This window comes from Eptatretus burgeri, chromosome 14 (genome assembly GCF_056783735.1).
Source record: "Eptatretus burgeri isolate ZD-2024b chromosome 14, Ebu_testis_v1, whole genome shotgun sequence".
NCBI lineage: Eukaryota > Metazoa > Chordata > Myxini > Myxiniformes > Myxinidae > Eptatretus > Eptatretus burgeri.
In genome coordinates, this window is record NC_140974.1 from 74,453,460 (window position 1) to 74,478,681 (window position 25,222).

The following is a 25,222-nucleotide window of genomic DNA, read 5'->3' on the forward strand; positions in this document are numbered from 1 at the left end:
GGGGCCTTGGGAGTATGGGGGTGAAAAAGGGTATAAATTGAGACCGAAGGAGAAAGGAAGAGGAGTTCATAAAATGTGTTCGTTGCTCAATATGGACCATGTTAACAATAGGGGCCATTTCTTCAGCAAAAGCTTTCTGCGACTCATTGGGACTGACTCAATCGGTCAACTTCCCGACCCCGACCGGATCTCAACCAATGGTACTCCCTCTCTCCGGCTGTTATCAGAGAACCACCTCACCACCGTCGAGTCCGGCATTTCACTCAAGCCGACTGGCAGGGTCTCCAAGCAGCCATCAAACTTACAGACTGGTCTCCTATCGCCACTTTCTCCAACATCAACTCATCCTGGGAATTCTTTCAAAGAAACTTGCTCTCCCTCATGCACAGATTTATCCCCTCTCGTGTTCAGTTGTCCTACCCTTCCTCCCGCCCTTGGTTTACTGAAGCTTGTGGCGAGGCAGTTGTCCTGAAACAGCTTGCCTTTGCCTCATGGAAAGCAAACCCAACTGAGGGCAATCTCAGTTCCTTCCATAAAGCTCAGAACAAGTGTGTATCTACCCTCAGGAGAGCCAGAAAACAACATCTTTCTCATCTCAAGTCTGAACTCTCAAACCTCTCTCCCTCCTCCAAATCCTGGTGGTGTCATATCAAATCTGTTTCTGGTGTATGTTTTCCCTCCATCCCTCCCTTACCTCAAATGGCCGCATTGCTGATACCGCACGTGAAAAAGCTGAATGCCTAAACTCGGTGTTTGCAGCTCAATCTTGTGTCCAAAACCCATCGCTTTCTGTCCCCACCTTACCCAGTCGCACCCAACTGTCCTTGGACTCTGTTTTCTTTTCTCCTGACAAGGTGGAGAGCTTGCTGTCAAACCTCGACTCAGATTCTGCAACCGGTCCAGACGGCATCAGGCCACGTGTCGTAAAAACCTGCTCCTCGGCTCTTGCTCACCCTCAGTCTGTTCTATTGGTTCATGAAAAAATATTTTCATGAAAAAATAAGTGACCACTATATTTGTTATTGGTGTGTGTCTGTCTGTCTGTTGGGTAGTCGATCTAGTCTACCCTTATTATCAGTATTTCCATCGATATGTTTGTCTGTCTGTCTGTTGGGTAGTCGATCGAGTCACAAAAAAAAAAATGTAATTTTTTTTTTTTTTGAGATTTGTTCTACCCTTATCAGTATTTAAAATGGCGATTTCGATGAAACTTGGTTAGTAGGTTCATACCATGACCGAGTTGTGTGCAAATGAGAACCGTTGCTCTGGACACCATCTTTGCCGAGCAACGGGACTTTGAAATTTTAGAAAAATCATAAAAAATTTATTTTTTCGAAAATCAAAAATCGGGCCACGAGCGAATGTGGGCAGAACATTCAGCCATATTGTCAAAATTTTCCAGCCGGATCCTATGAAAACTGTCGGAGAAGATAGACTTTGAATGAACTTTGGTCGAAAACAATAAAAAAACGAACTTCGTTATATCTCAGAGACTGAGTCAGATATACATGAAACTGGTATGGTAGGTTCATGGTATGTCCTAGTTATGTGTGAGAAAGAACCGTTGCTATGGACCCCTTCATTTCCAAGCAACGGCCGAAAAACCTATAAATGTGGGGGTATTTTAATGAAAAAACAATCTGCAGCATTAACCCTTGAAGCTAGAATCATGAATTTTATTGTGCTTAATCCTCAGGTCATTCCCCATCGAACGGGCCCATCGCGTCAGGTTCTATTGGGTAGTCGACTACCCATGTCCGCCTACTGGCTTGTTTGTCTGTCTGTCTGTCTGTCCCGAGCATAGCTCCGTGGGTTTTGATCCAATCCTGATAAAATTTTGGTGGAGGTTTATATCATGATCCAGTTGTGTTTTCCTGAGAATGGGCGTGGTGCGCCCATTATGGGCAGAGCCACGCCCAAAAAACGTGTTTTTAGGGGGTAGCCAATTTCAATTTGCATCTTCTCCTAGGGGGTTTGTCGAATCTGACCGGGGTTTCGGTATTTGGTTAGCCCAATGGCACCTACATAGCCCCACGGAGCTCAATTTTTTTTCATTTTCATCCCAAGGTCAAGGTCACAAGGTCACGAACTTAGAAAATTGCGAATTGTGACGTAAAAATCCATCTTCTCCGAGGGGTTTGTTGAATCTGGCACGGGTTCTGGTATTTGGTTAGCCCAATGGCACCTGCATAGCCCCACGGAGCTCAATTTTTCATTTTCGTCCCAAGGTCAAGGTCACAAGGTCAAGAACTTAGAAAATTGCGAATTTTTACATAAAAATCATACGACCGCCCAAACTTTGAGAGCGAGGATGACAATATTTTTTATGCATAATCTTGAGGTCATTCCCCACCTAAAGTCTTGAAACCATCTTGCTCTATCTCGGTCACTTTGCCCGTGGCGCCCCCTTCAAGTTTGTTTTTACGCTAATTTCATCAACGTATGGATAATCCGAGGAGTGCAAAATGCCATATAGCCTATATGACGTTATATTGTTCCTGGAATGTTCCAGAGGAAGTTTTGTACCAAAGGTCATAATCCTTGAACTTTGACCTTTGAAGTTCACAAAGGTCAAATTTTCAAAGTTGTGGGAAACAAAGCGGGTTTTCGACCTTCTTCGATGAACTAACTCCATTAAGCTATAGCACGTATCCTGTTTCTTTATTTTAATGTCCACAATATTGTTTTGTGACCTTTAAAGGTTATGCAAAGGTCAAATTTTTAAAGTTGTTGAACGAAACCGGGTTTTCGACATTTTGCAGCTAACAACCTGTCACTCGTACCACATCGTGTTGATCATTTTTATAACTTGGTCAAACATTATCACAATGTCTCATCTTTGACTTCTGAAACAATCTACATTGTCCAATACTGCTCATGATCCATCGTCGTCTTCAGACTTGTTCACCCTCTCATTTGCTCAAGGTCATCTGCCATCTACTTAGAAATCAGCAAACGTTACCACCCTGCATAAAAAAGGTATAAAAACAGATCCCTGCAACGACAGACCAATCAGACTTCTCCCAATCATCAGCAAGGTTATGGAATCAATCATCGCTTCAGACACTAAATCCTTCCTCTTCTCCAATGGCTTGATTTCCAATCATCAATTTGGTTTCAGATCAGGTCACTCGACTGTGCATATGCTGCTTCTGCTCTCCCAACAATGGATGGAGGTCCTCAATCCCGGACATGAAATCCGAGCCGTATCCCTAGACATTTCGCGTGCTTTTGACATGGTCTGGCACCCTGTCCTGCTCACCAAACTCTCTTCCTATGGTATCGAAGGCCATCTCCCCTCATGGTTCACAGACTTCCTCTCCTGTCACAGTCAATGTGTGGCCCTAAATGGAGTTCTCTCATCCCCTCTTCCTGTCCAGACTGGAGTTCCTCAAGGTAGCGTTCTGGGCACTGTTCTTTTTCTGGTTTTCATCAGTGATCTCTCCGATTCTCTGGAAATTCCTCTTTATCTCTTTGCTGATGACTCCACCCTCTGCCGTACCTACCATCTGTCATTCCTCAGACCGGCAAGCTGCAGCTTCTTCGCTCTCTGCAGATCTTGATAAAATCACAAACTGGTCCAACACATGGAACATGTCTTTCAATCCGGACAAATCTCACACTCTCACTATGTCTCTCCGAAAGGACCGTTTGGAACCCCCCCCCCCAATCTACTTTCTCAACAACCCTCTGGAAGAAGTCTTTTCATTCATGCTTCTGAGTCTCACCATCTGCCATGATCTTTCCTGGAAAAACCACATTTCCAACCTGGCCTCCAAAGCCAGTCGCCAACTGGGAATCCTCTGTCGTGCAAAGTCCTTCCTCGGTCCACTTGAGCTCCTGACCACATACAAAGCTTTTGTCTGCAGCCTGATGGAGTACTGCTCTCCCCTCTGGGCTGGTACTCCCTGCACACCACTGCCTGCCCGATCATCAATTTGGTTTCAGACCAGGTCCCTCTCACGAAACCAGGTCTGGTGACGTTGCAGCGCGTGCAGGCAGTGGTGACATTGCAGCGCGTGCAGGCAGTGGTGACGGTGCAGCACGTGCAGGTAGTGGTGACGTTGCTGCGCATACAGGCAGTGGTGACGGTGCAGCCCGTACAAGCAGTGGTGACGGTGCAGCCCGTACAAGCAGTGGTGACGGTGCAGCCCGTACAAGCAGTGGTGACGGTGCAGCCCGTACAAGCAGTGGTGACGGTGCAGCCCGTACAAGCAGTGGTGACGGTGCAGCCCGTACAAGCAGTGGTGACGGTGCAGCCCGTACAAGCAGTGGTGACGGTGCAGCACGTGCAGGTAGTGGTGACGTTGCAGCGCGTGCAGGCAGTGGTGACGTTGCAGCGCGTGCAGGCAGTGGTGACGTTGCAGCACGTCCAGGCAGTGGTGATGTTGCAGCGTGTGCAGGCAGTGGTGACGGTGCAGCATGTGCAAGCAGTGGTGACGGTGCAGCACGTGCAGGCAGTGGTGATGTTGCAGCGTGTGCAGGCAGTGGTGATGGTGCAGCGCGTGCAGACAGTGGTGATGTTGCAGCGCGTGCAGACAGTGGTGACGTTGCAGCTTGTGCAGACAGTGGTGACGTTGCAGCGCGTGCAGGCTGTGGTGACGGTGCAGCACGTGCAGGTAGTGGTGACGGTGCAGCACGTGCAGGTAGTGGTGACGTTGCAGCACGTGCAGGCAGTGGTGACGGTGCAGCGGGGGCAGGCAGTGGTGAGGGTGGAGAGGGTACAGGTAATGGTGAGGTTACAGCACTATAAATTGGGAGACATGATGTATGGGAGACACTTTTTGTGGCTGATGAGATTATTAAATAAGTCGATTCTTCTTTCTGTAGGAAGAATCGTAGACATGAATTCTGTGTAGTTTTGAAGGAGCGGGAGTTAGGGACTTTGAAGGAAGGGTAAACAATATTGTATCGGGTCATGGTAGGAAGAAGTTGGTTGTGGTACACCGAGGTGCGAATGATGAAGGGAAAGTTTACTCAGAGGTTTTGAAAAGTAGATACAGGATATTGGGTAAGCAGTTGAAAGCAAAGGGTTTGTGAGGTCATGTTTTCTGGGATCCTCCCAAGATTAGGATACGATGTAGAAATTATGAGCAGAGCGATAAACGTCAAACAATGGCTGGAAGAATGGTGTAGGGAGGAAGGTTTTACATTTAAGAATCAGTGGGAATCATTTAGGGGACAAAGGGAGTGTTTCCGGAATGATGGCCGTATGTTAAATAGAAAGGGGGCAGCAATGTTTGCAGTTGGAATTAAGGAAGGAATTCAGGCTTTTATTTTAGGTCAGTGGAGGGTGAGGAAGCTATTAAGGAAGTAACGGATGAAGTAATTCTGATGAGTCAGGCCAGGCATGAAAATAGAATTTCAGGAAGGGAAAAGTTAAACATATTCGATAACAATGTCAGAAGTTTAATTAATAAGATGGAAGAGCTTGAGGCCAAAGTAGATAGCGAGGAGTACGATGTAGATGCAGCGAGTGAGACATGGTTTAAGGAGGAGAGTAACTTGAGGACAGATTGGAAGGCGACAAGGTGTATCGGTGTGATAGGAAGGAGAGAATAGTAGGAGGAGGAGCAATGTTGGTAAAAGACAGCATTGCATGAAGAGAAAGGGATGACATTAAGGAAGGAATAAATATTGAGGATTCTGTATGGGTAGAGATTAGAGATTGTAAAAAGAGTAAGATACTGGTAGGATGCTTTTATAGGGCTCTGGGTGTGAAGGAAGAGGAGGAAGGAGGAGTACATGAAGAATTCAAAAGGGCAGGTGGTGAGGAAAGAGTATTGATTATGGGGGATTTTAACTTGCCATGGATAGATTGGGTCCAGGAACAGGGAAAGGGCAGAGCAGATGAGGATTTCTTAGTTTTAGTCCAAGATTGCTTTTTAACCCAGTTTGAAGATAAGCCCACGAAGGGGAGTGCATTGTTCGACCTCCTTTTAAATAACGATCCCAATATGGTGGAGGTCGGGGAGCATTTAGGATCAAGTGGCAATAACATTGTGTGTGCAAAGATTCTGTGAAGGGTTAGAGTTCACGATAGTAGGGGAAGGCTGTTAGATTTGAGGAAGGCAAACCTTGAGGGTATGAGGAGAGAGTTGGGTGATGTAGATTGGGAGACTCTAACAACAGGACAATCAGGATCAGAGACATGGGAAACCTTCAAGGAGTAAATGTGTGGAGTGCAGAGTAAGTACATTCCAATGAGGTAGAAAGGGACCCGGGTGGTTGAGTTGTGATATAAGGAACACTATTAAGAAGCAGAAGGTATTTATTTGGTTTAAAAGAACAGGACTGGAGTTAGATTTATATCACTATCGGAGTAAACAAAAGCAAGTTGATGCAACACAAAAGATAGTTTGAGGACATGGCAAAGAATATTAAATATAATAACAAGGCTTTCTTTAAATATATCAGGGAAAAAGAATAGGTTAGGACCAGTGTGGGTCCATTGAGGAATAACACCGGGAGAGTGGTTGGTGATGAAAGTGAGATGGCAGGCTTATTAAACAGGTATTTTACTTCAACTTTTACACAAGAACAGTCAGGAGAATTGCCAATAGCTGAGAGTATCTATCGAGGAGGTGAGTTAGGGCTTTTACAGAAGATCCAGGTTGGAGTGGAGGAAGTAAAGGAACAGCTTGGTTATCTAAGAGAAGATAAGACTCCGGTCTAGATAATATGTACCCGAGAGTATTGATGGAGGTGGCTGAGCAGGTAAGCGAGATGGTAACAGATATTTTCAATAGTTCACCAGCAGTGCTAGGTAGCCACAGGTAAAGCAAATCGGGTTTTTGGTCGTGTTCGGAGGGGGATCATTTATAAATCAAAAGAGGTGGTGTTAACAATGTACAGGAATTTCGTGAGGGCCACATCTCGAATATTGTGTACAGTTTTGGTCACCACATCTTAGGGCCCTGTCACACCTTGATGTTTTAGCCAGCGTATGGCAACGTATCAAAATGTATGTAAAACGCTGGCGTACGCTGAACTATTGATGTTTTTTTTTCAGTTTTGGTCGTATTCATAACGAGTTGGACATATGCATAACGTGTTAGTAACGTACACAGAACGTTTCGATAACTTATAGATAACGTATACCAACGAATGCTTAGCGTGTTGTCGGCATTCACAACTTATGCCCAACGATAGTCTAACTTATGCATAGCGCGGCAGTGTATCGCCGACGATCACGTGGCGTAACCTATTAATAGGCTGCCGCTCAACGATTTAAATCATAACCACACTAGAAATCGAAGTGTCAAAATCACTGTCATGCTGAAGAAGAAGAAAAAAAAAAACCCCAAAAAAACCATGGAGTCTGGAACACTGACGGGTTCCTCCTGTGAAACCCATTTTTATATACCAATTCCCCTAAACGCTGCCAATACACCATTATACGGTAGCTGTAAGTTAGAAACACGTTCAGTAAGTTCGATGGTCATCCGGAAGACGTCAAATACGTCTACAGACGTCAATATGCATTTGAGATACGTTACACATAGGTTCAAAGCACGTTACTCATAGGTTAGAAATAAGTTTCGGGTACGCTAAACATTACCTCGATGTGTTTTGACTTATGAGTAACTTACAAGTAACGTGTGTCAATGTGTGTCAACGATCGCATAACGTGCCTACAACTTATTGTCAGCATATGCGGAACATGTGAGTCGTACGCTGGCATACGTCGAAAAATTTTGAGCATGCTTAAAATTTGTCGACGAGCTCGGCGTACTACGATGTATGCCAGCGTGGTTCAGCGTGCTCTTAACGTATACAAAACTTACTCATAACGTATTCGACGTGTGCCAGCGTTTTAGACAAATTTTTCATGCGTCGGCATACACTGGCTAAATCGTCAAGGTGTGACAGCGCCTTCAGGAAGGACATAGATGCCATAGAGAGGGTTCAACGCAAGGTGACTAGATTGTTTCCGGGCCTAGCTCGACTCAGCTTTGAGGAGTGTCTGAAGGAGACATTGGAAAGGAGGTGGTTATTAGGTGATATGATAGAGATGTTTAAGATAATGAAAGATACAGACAAAATATGTGAAGATTAATTATTCAGCAGAGTAGACAGTGATATAACCAGGGGCCAAAGCCTGAGAGTGAAGAAGAGGAGGAGAGTTAAGACGGTAGTAAGGTAGCTGGGTCTTTTACTCAGAGAGTAGTTAATGCAAGGAATGGTCTCCCTGGAAAGGTAGTGGCAGCAGAAACAGGAGATTAGTTTAAATTCGAATTAGATAGGTACCTGGAAGTTATGGGGATGTTGGCAGGACTGAGATCGTTTGAGTATTGATGGGTGATTGTGTGCGTGTGTACGGAGTGCTGTTAGTGGGGGTCTCGTCAAGGGGTGTTGTGTGGTTGATGATGTGTGTTTTTTTTTTATCCAAGACCGTGTTCACCCATGCCCCCTTCCCTGGAAAGAAAATAAAAAACATATAACACTTGAAGCATTTTCTTATTTTGATCTAGTGTTGATATATTGGTGTGGTGTTAATGTGGCGCAGGCATGATGGGTCGAAAAGCCTCCACCTGGATCTGATTTCCTTGTGTTTATTCTTTGGGGTCAATGTTGTTTTCAGAACAGCAAAGCTCTGTATACACCACACTCCAAAAAAACAACAACAATTTGTTCGTCGGTATGAAGGCAACAGGACTCCACAACTTTACAATTCCCTCGCAGTTTGTTCACAGATTCGAGAGTACCTGTGGTCCTGTGGGTATGACGGTCGAGGGAGAGGGTACCTGCGCTATAATCTATCTGGCACATAATTCTGATTCCTCTGATGGAGCTAAAGAGCCGTGTTCTGGATACCTCATGCAATAGGATACATACTTCTACCAAGTTTGATTTAAATTCCTGAACCCAGATTCAAAATAGTAAATAATTCTGGCTGCCAGACCATGCATCCGATCAGATTGAAATTTAATACATATATTCCCCATCACGACAAGATAATAATTTTGAAGTTTAACATCGATTGATTAAGCGGTTCAAGAAAAATAATTTAAAATTTTCGCTCAATCCAATATGGCTGCCAAACCATATGACCTATTAATTATTAATGAACACCCTGGTATCCTTAAGACTTGGAGAACATGTGGGTGAAGTTTCCCCTCGATCTGTCAAGCCCTTCTGAAGAAGAATTTTAAAGGTTTATTCTTCAAAAAATCATAGCTGCCAAATCATGTGACCAATGATGTCATAGGTGGAGAAATCTTTGTTCCTCGTGGATACATGGTCACACATGTAAAGTTTTGCCTTGTTTGGTTCAGCCATTTCGGAGAGGATTTTTGAAGGTTTTCGTGTTAAAAAAAAATATCGCTGCCAAACCGTGACTGATGGCATCACTGTCCCCCCCCCCCCCCACCCACCTCCCCAGACAATTTATCCCGAGATGACCCTCAAATTTTCATACTGATCGGATAAAGCGTCCGACATATGAAATTACGAGGTTGTAATGAAGCTCCCTATGACATCAAAAAAAATCACTCGTTTCCCATGCGGAGTACGTGACTTGTGCCAAGTTTCAATTTATTTTTCCACGGAACGGTTTCAGAGATAGAGGTCCAAAGTTGTTCCTATTTTTCCAACATGGCTGTCACACATGACCTATGACATCATAATTATTAAAACGTTCTACAACAGTAATCGCATCAATGGTGAATATTTTATCAATCGGATAAGCGGTGGCAGAGAAAACAGAGAAAACAAGAAGGGCACTCGGTAGAGCGCATAACTCCGCCACGTAATGCCTGATCCACGAGAACATATCGGGCCCAATACATTTTTGAAATATCATGCTATACAGTACTATATCGTTTTTGGCCCTATCTCTCAATGCTGAAGAATCGCTTTCAAAAATTCCAGTAGTCAGATTCAGATCTTCACCAAAATCTAATCAGTTCGTCCTTGTCACAAACTCAACCTGTCCACAACTTTTTGAGATATCCTGCACACAAACAAACAAACAGACAAAGGGGTGTAAACATAACCTCCTCCGCCTCCACCTTCGGTGATAGAGGTAATTAGCACGGACGGACATACGTACGTTTGGATGTGTGTACTTACGGACACCCCGGAAACATGATGCCACCGGCGACTTCGTTAGCAGAGGCATAAAAGCCAGTCATGTTTGTGGAAAAAGTTACAGATGAACAGGTACTTATGTCTTAATTACGTAAGGTTTTAACGTCAGGTTCACCGTGACTATACCTCTTTAGAATGTACCATTTAAACATTCAGACTGCTGAGACCCCTCGACCCTTTCGACAAGGAGTTCCCAAACTGAGGGTTGCGACCCAAACTTGAAAAACTGCCCTCAAAATCCAGTTGTTGTTTTTTTTTTGGGGGGGGGGCGGGGGGGTTCCATGTCAAAAGCGTTTTCTCCACCAAATTTTATCGTAGTTGCCAGTACCAAGTAGGAAGGTACCATTTGGGTCGTGAGGCGAATGCGATTTCAAATTTTGGGGTGTGGACAACAATGTTTGGGAACCACTGCTTTTGACCTTTAAATGCCTTTATGAATTTACATCTTCAAGACCCTGTGGACCCTTTAAATCTGTTTGACCCGAAGTACCATTGGAATGTACTCTTTAGAGTTAGACCCCATAAACTCCCCTCGACCCTGACATCCTTTGAACTGCTTACACCCATTTAGACCCTTAACGGCTATTGGAATATATTACCTTTTCAGACATTTTAGGACCCCTTAATGCAAGGATATAAATCCGTACAAATGTAAAAATTTCTGTCGCACAGGTTTCCTGCAATGTCATCATGCAGATTATTTGTCCCAACACCTTAGGGCCTAGGCTTTGATTTTATCCATGAGGACAAATGTACCATGCATTTGGATAACTCCAAAAATAGAGCAAGTTTTGGCCCTCTGCTGCTGGACTATACTGTGTCTAAGTTTCCTTGTATTTGATCCCTTTGTCTCTTTTGATCCTCTGACGATAGTTAGGTGGCTTTGTATATAATCCAATAGACTCATTGATATAATGGTTACAGTATCTGCTCCGAGTCTGGGAGATCGGTGGTTCCACCTTGGTCCTGGCCTCGTCATACCAAAGACCAAAGATTGTATGCGCTGCTGCTACTTCTTGACTTGATGCTCAGCATTTATAGAAGTTAGAGTAAGGATAAACCCTGTAGCTTGGCATCAATTTCCTCCCCCCTCCCTTCAGAAACTTTCCCACAAGCTGCAGAGAGAAAAGTAATTTCACAAAGATCACATCACCGGTACCCAAAGTGCCCTGGGAAGTGAAGACTTTCCCCAAGCTCAACAGTTACATGTGTGTGTGAGATTCACAGCTCAGTCTGTTGAGAGCCCCATGTTGGCTACAAGAGTAGAGGAAATTTGAGTAAGACATGTATGGAGTTTGCCTTGGATGCCATCGGCAGTTGGAGAGCAAGGCAGAATGCCAGACTTTATCACAAGCATGAGATATGTTTGGAGAGAGGGCCCTGAAATCATGTCTGACATTGAGGGTGTCCATCCATTGTTGGGTGAATTGAAGCAGCATGTCCAAGGTAGAGTGGCCTGGTCTGAAACCAAATTGATCTGAGATGAGATTGTTGGAGAAAAGGAAGGATTTCATATGAACTGTGATGATGGATTCCATGACCTTGCTGATGAGTGGAAGCAAGCCGATAGGTCTGTAGTTAAGGGGATCAGTTTCTGCACCTTTTTACGTAATTCATCGATGTTGGTGGATTTCCACCAGATGGAAGATGAAAGGGTGAAAAGGGCAGAGAGATAGAGTATGGGAAAGAGCAGCAGAGCACGCGAGCTGATGCCATCTGGTCTAGTTGCACAGTGAGAGCCGAGGGTTGCCAGAAAGTTCTCCCACCTTCTCAGGTAGGAATGAAATACACAGAGTCCATGAGCAGTTGGGTGAGTACAAACTAATACCAACACAGTTTTAAAATAAAAAAAATAAATGCAAAATTCATGGAGTGTACTTTATTTTATTTCCAGTATTTAAGCAGGAATAAAAATAAAACAACAATTCTTCCAACTCTGGCAAAGTAAGCTTTTACAAAAAAAAAAGAAATATCGATGCAAAAATATCCTGAAGTTTATAACTATTGTGAAATGTTACCTCCCTCCATTAATTTTTAGAAATTCAAGCTTTCATTGAAAGAGTTATTTTACATGAATGAATATCTATCAATTCTGGTGTGGTTTAACAACAGGCTGACACCTTCCCGCATGGCCTAGGACTCACACAGGTGATCTGTGCCATTATGAATAAAAACACAGGTGGTTTCACAACAGGCTGACATCTTCCCGCATGGCCTAGGACTCACACGGGTGATCTGTGCCGTTATGAATGAAAAGATGTGTACTTTCATTCAGAGTGTAAATTTTGAGGTTCTCCTTGACTGTTCTCTGCTGGAATTTCCTCCTTCGCGTCGTCCATCACATCCTGTTCCAACACCTTAGCCTGGAAAAATACAATACTTTGATGAAACAAACTCAATTCAATTCAATTCGGTTTTACTACCAAAATCACATGACGAGGACTAAAATGGTCAGTTGCAAAAGAAGTTAAGATAAATAAAATATCATCTGTTTTAAAAACAAAAATGATAATCATTTACTAAAAATATTGCAAAATAAAATAAAATAAAATAAAATAAAATAAATAAATCAACATTCGAGAAATATCTGAATCAGAAACACGTAACGGAAAAAAAATCATTAAACCAAAAAAAAAATATGACAGCTGGAGTCAATTACTCGAGTAAGATACAAAGTTCATTCAGAATTCAACAGGTGAACTGGACTGAGGATTGTGGATTGCTTGCATCTCTGAGTTTTGGTTTGGGGGATATGCAAGTGATGAGCATTGCTGAGTTCGAATGTACAGGGTTCTTGATGTGGAGGGAGAAGAAAATGACGATGACGATCAGACTGCAGTAGGGACTTGGCAAAGTTGGTAAGAACGTCAGTTCTCCTGTCGGTAATTGTTGAAACATGCAGGGTATTTCGGAGTTCATTATAGTGAGATCGATGAGGAAAAACGATGATTCGGAGAGCTCTTCGCTGTACCCTCTCAATGCTCTCGGCTTGTTTCTCCATCATGCTGGAGCTCCATTCGGGAACAGCGGGGGGAGGGGGGGGGGTGGTTGGTATAGAGAAAACTCACTTATATTGACTTGCATTTGTCACATTTCGGTTTCATTGTATTCCTTCGGCTCCATTCACACAATGCATCAATGATACTGCATTTCTCCATGCCGAGACTTCGGCACTATCTCCACTAAACTGAGGTCATCCAAGTACTTCCATCTATTCATTGTGGATCATGCCGCATCATTTACCATCACAAGGAACATGAGAGGGCCAAGCATTGTCCCCTGGGGGACTCCGCAAGTCAGCTGTTCTGAAGATGAAGTGGAACCACAGTCACGGAGAGTTTAAGAGCGGTCAAAGAGGAAACTGCATATCACGGTAAAGGATCGCAGGATATACGTCAAGTTGAATGAGCTTCTTGACTGCCGTCGGATGGTTAATTAGGTTGAATGCTTTAATAAAATCTATTGCACAGACATGAGCGTAATGTCCTGGCTTGTAGAGACCCTGATGAACTGCATCCAACAGGCTGACTAAACAGTGGGAAACAGAAGTGCCTTTCACATTACCAAACTAGCACATGTCGATTTTCCGCTTGATGTCGCCATCAGCCATTCAGCTACGAAGCTTTCGGACACTCGGGCAATGATGGGAGTTATTGAGATGGGCCGTAGCTGGTTATAGTCCACGACTGGTTTACTCTTGGGAATCACACACACACACACACACACACACACACACACACACACACACACACACACACACACACACACACACACACACACACACACACACGTAGTTTTCCAGTTGAAAGGAAAACACCTGGAATGAAAGCATTCATTGAAAAGGCTCATCACCAGCTCTGAAATTTTGGATGCAAATTCCTTCACGAGTCGTATTGGAACGTCAGTCGGATGGCCTACCTTTGAAGCATTCAAACGGCAGAGACTATTGTAGACCTCTTGCCACCTAACAGTTGGAGGAGGAGCAGGAGCAGGGAGGTACACAAGTTATGCAGACAGGTCGAGACGTGGCAGTTCATTGCAAATCTGGGTGAAGTGACAGTTTAGATAATAATTGGTGATTTGTGCTGCCGTTTTACCAGTGTCTGGAAGGAGGGGGAATTGCTTATGCATTTCCCGTCAGCTATCAAATCTGTTGATGCCATTTGCCGGGTTCCTTCATTTTCAAATATTCAATTTTGCCACTAAAGAAACTTTCCTTTGCTCGCTTGATTTCCCTTTGAACTTTGTTCCTTAGTTGCCTGCAAGTGATCATGTCACGTCGTTTGAAAGTGGAAAACAAAACGCACATCCTTGGAACTCTCACTTCATCATTTGGTTTGTCCAAGATAATAACTATCTCATTGAATTCGCATCATCACAGAGATAACATGATAAAAAAGAAACCCTGTAAATTAGAGAAAGTAATGAAGGTTCAAAAAAAGGTGTCATAAACAAATTGTTTTAAGAATATAAAATTACAGTTTGGAGATAGACAAACATGATAAAATAAAAAAAATAATAATCCACAACAAACACAACACAATAATCCACAGTCCATCTGCTCTGGGTCTGGGATATCAATTCTGACCACAGCCCAGTCATACCAGGCGTGGACAATCGCCGTAGGTTGCTATCCCATGGAGGTTTGGGAGGGGCACGTATTTTTTTTTCCCCCCAAAATCAATTTTTTTCTCGACTATGGAGAGAAAAGTGACGGCATGAAGATTGCATTGCTGGTACCCAAAGTGCCCCAGGAAGTTCTATCATTTCCCCCCCAAGGTGGAATATCTGTGTTTGTCCAAAGTAAAGTCCTGTGTTGTGTCGTGTATTTTTCAATCTGTGTGTCTGTGATTGTTGATACAACTCCTCCACAAGCCTTAGACCATGAAAAAGTATAAAATAGAATGTCACCCCAATGTGTTGATAGATATTCCCTCACACACATTACATTTGACCTCAATTGAAGGTCACATGATAGAGTGTGTGAGAGAGAGAGAGAGAGAGAGAGAGAGAGAGGGAGAAGTAGAATAGAGACAATGTCAGATGCTTGTATCTCATTATGGTCTGTGAAAAAGATTTTCAAAGGGCACGTGACCTTTGACCTATTGAATCGGTTCATCTTTGTATCACAGTGTATACCCGTGCCAAGTTTGGATGAAATATCTTCAGTGGTTCATAATGTTATCACGGTTATGTCCAAGACATTAGGCCAAAAAAAAAAAATGTTGCATTGGCGTAACCCGCCCGACCCTAAAAATTCCGCCGACCCTACGTTTTTTTTTTGTTTTTTTTGCTATCGATTTCAAGTATCTTGTTGATTGCGATCGCGATCGCAAAAACCCGGAAGTGTTTCGGACAGAACCCGCCGACAAAAAGGGTGGTACTCGAGCCGGGGGAGATTTTGGGAGGGATTTATTAGGATTTATTAAATTTTTGGATTTATTATCCAAAAATTTTGGGATTTATTAGGGAAAAAAAAAGATCCCGACCGACCTACCCTATTTTTCAGTGACCCGTTACGCCAATGCAACATTTTTTTTTTTTTTGGCCTTATCGTGATAACATACCTGTCCACACACCTGAGCATGAGTGGTGAAGAAACCTCGCCTGCGCAGAAGCACTCCCTCTGCTAGTAGGGCCCGGCTGGTCGCCTCAACCAGGGCATCGGTAGAGTGCTCTCCAGCTTTTTCCAACTCCTGGTACATGTTCACAAACCTTAACAGTTCCCAGATTTTAAAAAGAAAATGACAAGTGCATCAGTACAGCAATTCCCATTTCATATTGAAGTACAAAACCAAATTAAGTCAAAATTCGAGACACCAAAGTATTCCAAAAAGGCACTCATGGTTGGGCAGCGTGGCTTGTTAGCAGAGAAATGTCGCTAATTGAGGGTAAGGGGGGGGGGGGCAAGGGGAAGATCTATTGTAAAGAGAATTGGTGTGTTGATGACCTCAAGTCATGACTCAGAAGCAGTACAGTATTACACAAGAAACAGCACCAGCAACATTTTGGGTAGTAATTAGAATGAAGGTGACAATTCACCTTCAAATTATTCATCGAATGATTGTCCTGTAACTAGTTTCTTGCTCATTTGCATTTTTGAAAAGGGGAAGTAAAAAGATGTTGACAAGTAGTTAGTCTGTGCTCATTAACGTATAGGCATCTTGCAATAATGTCACGTTGCTATGGGTTACACTTCTCATCTACCTTTCTGATGGACAAGCTCATGTTCATTAGCTGACAGCTTGACGCCCAATGCACATTTACACCACCACGTTTGCAAAGTACCTTGACGACTTATCCCTCTGGTGCAAAACATAGATTTATGTTACGGCATCGATCCTTACAGATTGAAGAAACCCGATTCAGCGAACAACATTACATTTTGGCCAAGCATACCCCCAACGTAGTCAACTGTCTCGTTCTGACAACCAGCTCCATGCCAAAGCATCATATGAAAGCCTGCTCTTTCAAATTCATTGGCACCATCATCACCGATAGTTTGAAATGGGACGTCAACACAGATGACATAATCAAGAAAGCGCAACAACGAATGTATTTTCTTCATCAACTCAAAAAGTTTAAAGCAAATCGCCAACTGCTGGTACAGTTCTACACCGTGATAATGGAGAGCATTGTGACCTCATCAATTACAGTATGGCACAGAAACACTGGAAAGGATCAACAACAACTCTGAAAAAAATTAATCAGCCACGAATCCCCTCCATTGCCACTTTGTACTGGAAACGGTCCATCGAACGAGCAAGGAAGACCATTGAAGACCACCCTCACCCCACCCATCATCTCCTTCAACTTCTTCTCCCTTATTCACGCGACAGATATCATTTACCACCAGAGCAACTCGCTTTAATCGCAACAGCAGTAAGAACTGAACACCCAGTAACCCGTTTAGCACTTAGTCGAAGAAAACCAAGCACTTTATATTATTAACGCACTTGATGTGCCAATATACATTTATTGTCTCCTGTATATTATGTGTGCAATCTGTCTCGGCCTCGTTTTACGTCCTGTAAAATGATGCATGATTTTTGATTGTTGAAATTCCTATCAACCTTGGTTGACCGGCAATAAAAGTCTTGAAAATCTTAACCAATCTCGGCATTTACAGGGCTTTTCCTCACCTCTGACACGAAGAGATAAATTTTGGATTTGTTAGGTCATATGCCTTGGGACCATTGCCGTAGGTTGCAAAGAAAATTCTGAAAGTACAGGATACAATGCATCACATAATTAGTAACATCATACAAAACTCAAAGGCATCAAGAAATGCAGAATAAAATCTCTTGCACATTCAGCAGGATCTGTGATGTGATCGATAACTCAACATCATCATTGTCATCATGGGAGTCAGATCTCAAAGGCAGGTTTTATGCTCCTTATATGTGAGTAAAAAAAAACACAGGATGCAACTAATAAACTTAAAATATTCTTTTTGTTTTAAACTTGTATCAAGAGTTAAATTATAGGAGGGATCATAATCCGGCAGATGTGCCAAGAAGAAGAAATGAGAAGGAAATGATCATGGGGATGGACAGGATGAGGGAACGAGAAAACAAAACGGCACTTCACGGATACAGATGGGGGAACCTGACCGCACTCTTGAAGGCCTAACATGAGTCATGACATTGGGTGGATGAATCCTGCAGCTGTTTAGATTGCCTTCGCTATACTACGCCTTCTTGTCACATGGCCAACTCCCAAACAGCTGGGAATAATTGATGCTGTTAAAAAACAGTACTAGTACTAGTAAAGTACCCACCAGTCATCTGGTAGGTTTTCACATCCAATGACATTAATTTAACTTTTGGACAACATCGTTAAAATACATAATTAACCGACTAAAAAATCGCTGTTCTGTAATGACGACTCAAAATATTTCACAACTTGAAAGGATTCCGCAAAAAGTAAACAAAATTGTATCTTCATGGATACAGTATAGCTGGAGAGGAAGGCAAATGAGAGTGGGTGGGATCACACCTGCCAATCACACCTAAATGGGCGTGGTTAATGGCATAATAGTGTTACGAATCTGGCAGCCATTAGCACACAACAGCCAGAGTCCCCGCAGTTCAGTTATTTCGATAAGTATGTGTTTATAGTTAGGGACCCGTCCCTATGTTTAATGGGTGATTAAGTGTATGTGCGCTGCGAGTTATTTCTTAGTTAGAATTAATATACAACAACAACAACATCCTCCTTCACTCCTGCCACCATCGGCCTTCCTCACGCGCATGCGACGCCATTACACACATGTTCTGGCCACAGACATAGGCGGAGCTTCCATCGCTCCAGATCGAGACCCCGCCCGGAAAGGCAAGGGCGTGTCCCTTGCCCAATGAGGAATGAGATTACCTCAGACGGCAATGTCCCACGAATCCCGACCAATCTGGAGGCGAGTTACCTCAGATTCCCTCGACCCGCCCGGGGGAGGGATAAGAAAGGTGGCGAGCCGTCAGCAGTCGTCGTCGTTTGTGCTCTTTGGGCTCTTTGCTTTTGGCCCTTTGGTCTGCGGTCTTTGTCGGGGTTCCTCGGTGGCCGTGCTGGTGCTCGTGGTGGAGGTGTTCCGTGGCGCTCGTGCCGTCGATCGTCGTTCATGGCAGCCAGGATCGTGGGCTCATTGGATTTCGGGTCGTGGGTTCGAGTCCCACCGTGGTGGGTTGGAGTCGGTGAAACCGCACGAGGCGGCCAGGTACCCGGCCAGACACTGTCCCCTCAGCTGAACTATCCTCCTCTGCTGGAGGACCGAATAAAGACCCGGTGGGGTCCATTTCTTTTTGGATGTGTGTGTGTCTGTGGCCAGTCTGTAAGTAAAACTGTTTAAGTGATTTCATTGTATATTTTCCTGCATATTCGTGATTAAGTCTGCTCTGTGTCTCCTTCCCGATTATTGTAAATAAACCCCTGTTAAATGTACCAGCTCGGTGCCTGTTGTTTCTTTCATTGGCCTAGCATGGTTCGGGCTTGAGAAATAGGGAGGCCGTTTGTGCCGTAAATTGTTCATTTGGTCCAGCAGGCTTTGATAATGCCCGCTCGGTTACGCCGGATCCGAGTCAGAACAGCGACTCGGTTCGGACAAAGTCAGCCGAGGGAGTGGCCTCCCCGGTAGTTAGACGGCGTGGGTACTTAGGTAAATTGGAATTAGACAATTAACCCTCCCCCACGCCGTCAAAATATTGGCGTCCATGACGGCCCAACTGCTCCATCTCGCGGTCGTCCTCGCCACCGAACCCGGCACCACAACAATATTACAGATGGTGCAACAGTAGCACCAAAATAACCTTAAACTCTAATAACCTTCATAATAACTTGTTATTTATCAAGTGTTCTAATAAACTAATAGTCATAATGTACCCAATCAGTTTGCGAGCTAATAATAATAATAATAATAATAATAATAATAACTAGAAGGGCACTCCATAGGGCACGGAAATACGTGGACCACTTATAACCATTGCAGAGAGTCGCTGCGTCACATCACCCAGGGTCATCCCGGACGTGATGGAATTGCTTCAGGAATGGTGCCAGCAGTCAAATATACAATTCAATCCAACGAAATGTCAACTCATGAGTGTTTGTTTTGCGTGCAATCCACCCGCCCAAGGTCCAGTGGAAATCAATGGCACGCGGCTCCAGGACTGTGACAGCATGAAACTCCTTGATGTGATAATCCAGAAGGATCTCCAATGGAATGAACATGTCCATTACATTGCATCCCAAGCTCCGCACAAGATCTTCACGTCCTGAATCGCTTTGGTGCCTCGAAGGATGACCTGATGACGGTGTACAAGTCGAGTACTGTTCACCAGTCTGGCATTCTGCTCTGACTATGCATCAATCAAATACACTCAAACTAATTCAAAAACACGCTTTGAGGATAATTCTCCGAGACCAGTACGAATCGTATGACAATGCTCTTCAGGTACTTACCCCCTACAGACTGAGTCATTGACGTGTTGAATTGTATTCCAAATTTGTGAAGTCTGTCTGCGACAGATTCCCACAATGGCTGCCACTAAAGCAGTCTGAGTGAGGACAACTACACCATAGTGATAGGTACAGGGAAATCAGATGCAGAATCGAAAGATGTCGTCGAAGTTCAGTGCCTTATCTTGTCAGACATCTGAATGACTTGAGAAAGCTATTCTTATGCATTCCCATTGTTATGTATGATAAGAATTGTATTGAATATGGTTATAATTATTAATGTATTTGCTTCTTGAAATTATTGTTTTATATATAAGAATTGTACTGAATATTACTTCAGTCCGTTGTGTCAAGTCATTGTATTTTATTGTAAATATTTTGCAACTCAGCTGGTTAGGTTTGTGCCAGACGTAACGCTTTGAATTTAGACCAAAAACTTCAATTTCTGTCTCGTCCGACCACAAAACCTTTCTCCATATACCTGCAGTTTCATGAAGATGCTTTTTCACAAACTCCACATGAGCTTTCAGATGCATCTTTTTCGGTCATGGCTTATTTCTTGCCACCTGTCTATGGAGGCCAGCTTTGTGAAGGGAACGGGATATTGTTGATTGATGAACACTGACCCCCATCTCCGACAGAGCCTTGCAGATCTTTCAAAGTCATTGTTGAATTTACGACGACATTCCGAACCAGTTTCCTGCTTGTCCGTCTGCTGAGTTTGGATGGGCGACCTGTTCTGGGTGGGGTGGTATGATACATCTTCCACTTCTTAATGATTGATTTCACTGTACTCAAAGATAATGAGCGACTTTGAAATCTTCGCATAACCCTCTCCTGAACGGTGCTTCTCCACCACTCGATGTCTGACTTCTTTGGAAAGATCCTTGGACTTCATGTTTACCTTGTTGGTTGACCAAGTGAGTTGCACCTTAAAACGCCTTAGATAAACGGAGAAGCTTAATTTTTAAGTGAAAACACTGATTACATACAGTTGAAACGTTTACACTTTTTTTTTTTTAACCTTTCAAACAAATAATTTGCTCCTGAAGTGATTTTGGGTTCATCAGGGAAAGGGTTTGAATACTTATGTAACTGAGAATCATCTGATTTTCTGTGTTAATCGAACTTATTCACATTTCATCTGCATTTTTGTTTCATGGTCGGGTTGTCGGCGACATGTGTCTGCGGACGTCCTCCTGCAGTTGGGTTCCTTTTTAATAGGAGATTCGTGGCAGGATTTGCACTCTGGCCAGCGTAAAACCCTTCATTCTGCAAAATATACTAAAGGCATTAAAAAAACACAAAAATCTGAAAACCTACTCCATGGGAGTACCTCCTGTGCAGCTTCCCTTCGCAGGGCAGCTCACCGGATGACGGGATTGGGGCAAAGCCTTCGGGACCCCCAATCTTTGATGATAGGGAGAAACCACGGGGAAACATTCGCGGGTCAGATTGCAGAAGTGTGTGTCGGGGTGGTGCTGAGGTGTCATCCACCTTTCGGTGGTCTCTTTGGGATAACCTGAGGCGGTCCCTTTGGGTGGGTGCCTGGAATATCCTATCCCTAAGAGAGGATGATCACCTGTCTTTGTTATCATTATATGTTATCAAGAGCGTTTGGACATCGGTCTTGCAGTACTCTCTGAGGCATGGAGACCGGATTGCGGCGAGATCATGGTGGGTGGTTACACCGATGATTGGTCTGGTCGCCCTGATGGTTACCATGCCCAAGGAGTTGCTGTAGCTGTTTTCATTAAGCTGACTCCAATTATAATTGAGGTAACACCGGTCAACGAGCGTATTATGAGACTAAGGATTATGCTCCGACTGAGGCGAGTGATCTCACCGTGAAGGATGCATTCTATGCCACGCTTGAGTCTGTGGTTGATTGGTGTCCCAGGTGAGATACACTTCTAGTCTTGGGGGATTTCAATGCATCAACTGCAACTGATAGGGATGGTTATGAGATGTGTGTTGGTACCCATGGGTCTGCAACTGAGAACCACAACAGCAAGAAGTTCCTTGACTCTGCAAGAAGTCATGGACTCAGTGTGGCCGGTTCATGGTTTCAGCACCCACAAGCTCATCGCCGGACTTGGTATTCCAACGATGGCGGGTGTGGCAAAGGAGATTGACCATGTCCTCGTTGATGGTCGCTGGAGGATGATCCAGAACTGCAGGGTCTACTGGAGTGCTCAGTCCCTCAGTACTGACCACCAGCTTGTTGTAGCAACTCTGAAGTTGCAACTTAAATCCAGGAGCATGGTACCATCCCAGCCTAGGCTGGATGTTGGCAAGCTCAAGGATGAGAGGGTAGCTGAGGAGTTTGCAAACAAGCTGAATGGGGATTTGGGGGGTCTGGGTGCTTTGGGGGATCGTGAAGAGTTGTGGAGTGCCTTCACGCCCACTGTCCTTGATGATGCCGGTAGATGTCTTGGAGCTCACCGCAGGGCAAAGAAGAATTTTATCTCTCAAGGGACACTGGATACCAATGACCAGTCACAGGGCCAGGCTGAACGGTAGAGCTGAGCTGTTCAGTGAGCTGAGGCGTAAAACTGTACGTGCACTGAGGGTGGACAAGGAGGCCTATGTGTGAGGAATCTGGGACGGGGGTAGAGCATCACCTGTGGTCAAGAGATTGTAGTCTTCCTTACAGGGGAATTTGCGCATTGCGTTCATCCAAGCGCATGCCTCGGTGTACTGCATTTAGAGCAGAGAGCAGTAGTGGGGTCTTGACAGAGGAGTCCGAAGTGAAGGCCCGCTGGGCCGGTTACTTTGAGCGGTTGTACCAGGCTGATCCACCAGCTGTTGAGTTGGATGTCAGGGGTGTTACAATCACTGTTGCTGACCCTCCAATCAACTGTGATTCATCTTTGTTTGTGGAAACACAGGCTGCGGTGAACCGGTTGAAATGGGGTAGAGCTGGGGTATATGTATGGATATATATAATATTCACATTCCTTGAAAACCATTTCTTGCCAAATTGCTACCTTTTAACAGCACCAATTACTCACAATTTTCAGTGTGATCGGCAAAGAAATGTTTTGGCCGAAGCCTGTCTGGAATCGGACGGTCAGGCTCGACATTCACCTGGAGCCGATTTGGACAAATTTATAATTTGTTCAGGATACCGGTGATAACTCACCCACTCTTCAACGAAGATACCATGAGATCTTTAACGTCCACCAACTAATGCTGGCACATGGGATACCATTCCCAAGCCCATGAGCAATTTGTGATGCAACAACGCCCTGCGTGCAAAGCACCAATCGGACGGTGTATATTCGGGTCAGGAATCAAACCCAGACAAGACGGCTCAAAGACGACTGGTGTGCTACCTCTGCACCATCCGGTTGGTGATGCTTGAATATCAAAGGTAAACAAAGATGTTTTTGAAGGTTTTGAACAAAGTCTAAGAGAATAAGAGCCATCTATGTTTTGTTAAATGTATGCCACACAGATTGGAAGTGTAGGAGAGGTTTGTACTGATGCGTACAAGAGAAGGGGGAGAGGGTCGGGTGCTTCGGGCCATTGTGCATAGGGAAAGGAAGGGGGGGGGGGGGGGTTCGGGCCAGTGCTTACTTGGGAGGGAAAGCAGGGTGGGCTCGTGCTCCAAGGGCAATGCGGGGGAGGGGTGCGTTCAGGTGTAGCATGTGCACAATAAAAAAAAAGTCTTATTTGCGAACATAAAAAATAGATGCCACCACACTACAAAACACAAGCCAAATCAGGATGCATGTCTCACGCCCGGATCTCGTCTTCAGGATAGAATATTTCTCGCACGTCGTCTTTGTCTTCATTCAAAGGGCGTCTTCGATAGAGGGGTTCACGCTCAGGTGGGAACGCCTTGTATACGTCAAACCACAGCGGTCGATTCTCATACTTCAAGACCCCAGCACGCATTAAACCTTGAATCCTGGAATGGATAACAACACCACATCGCACATTCCTGCATTTGCATGCAAAAGGCATTCTAATACATGTGAAGGACAACTTAAACGACGTCATTCAGGACGGACGGACACACACACACACACACACACACACACACACACACACACACACACACACACACACACACACACACACACACACACACACACACACACACACACACACACACACACACACACACACACACACACACACACAGCCGTCCCTACCGTGAGTAGATGGACCCAACCTTGTACATCCGTGTGTACCACGACATGATACACTCAACACTTCCCCCCCAACCCCGCTGTGTGTTTTATTCTTTCCTCACTCATTCACTTTCCCTCAAATTCCATGGCGGACGAACAATAGCTCCAACGGCACGTTTCCCCAAAAGGGGTAAATTTTCCTCTTGTTTAAATAATTTATCGGACATTTATTCGGTAATATTTTGAATACAACCACAATGTTCGACCTTCCTTAAAAAAAAAAAACAAGGACAAATGTGTCCAAGAGCCGCGTCCTAAAGGCAATAACAACAACAACAACAACTTCCGATATTTCGTCACGTGACTTGATGGAGCCAATAGCGAGACCCGTCATGGAGACTCCTGTTCATGAGGAGAAAATCGTGTATTTACGAAATTTCATTACATTAAATGGAATAATCTTTAAGTAGTAACGTGAACTTTTCGAAACTCTAAAGCAAATGTCCAAATATGTTTAAAAGTTCATGATAGACGCTCTCAAAAGGCACCGTCAATGCGAGGATGTGTACAAGTGTTTAGTATTTAAAGAGATCCGGATCGTATGTATAAAAGAGCCGAGTCCTAGAAGAATAAGAAGAAGAAGAAGAAGAAGAAGAAGAAGAAGAAGAAGAAGAAGAAGAAGAAGAAGAAGAAGAAGAAGAAGCAGCAGCTTTCTTGGAGCCATCGCTCAGCGCTCGCGCCTCTCCACGCGAGACGCGGCAAATAATCTCACCACATGGATGCAATTATCGCACAAGTTAAGATTGAATAAATAGAAGGATTTGAAATGCCGTGGGAATGAATAAAGTAGATAAAACAATGACGTGATGTTTGAGTTTAAACTTTACAAAATTATCGGTGTCTGTAAAAATGAATCAAGTATAATTTTCTTTTATTGAGTGTTATAAAGAATGAGAATGAGGAACGAAAAATGAGGGATATGAATGAAGAATCTGTATTGAGGAATGATTTGTATGAAGAATGTTTTGTATGAGTGAATAAGG

At 44.0% G+C, this 25,222-nt stretch overlaps 1 protein-coding gene across 2 annotated transcripts; it reads right to left on the reverse strand.

Annotated features, from left to right (window-relative positions):
• Window positions 1–11,960: 11,960 nt before the first annotated feature.
• On the reverse strand, window positions 11,961–24,394 carry MRPS23 (mitochondrial ribosomal protein S23). Of its 2 annotated transcripts, none has more exons than XM_085855649.1 (5): window positions 24,201–24,394; window positions 23,783–23,953; window positions 17,235–17,312; window positions 15,672–15,807; window positions 11,961–12,455 (listed from the first exon to the last, which is right to left on the reverse strand). In XM_085855649.1, exons 1-5 carry the CDS (start codon window positions 24,245–24,247, stop codon window positions 12,360–12,362), a joined length of 528 nt encoding a protein of 175 aa, XP_085711775.1. In that variant the 5' UTR covers window positions 24,248–24,394; the 3' UTR covers window positions 11,961–12,359. The 2 variants fall into 2 exon arrangements, with proteins under 2 accessions (XP_085711775.1, XP_085711774.1); XM_085855648.1 differs by having other exon boundaries at window positions 15,660–15,807.
• Between the last annotated feature and the right edge of the window lie 828 nt (window positions 24,395–25,222).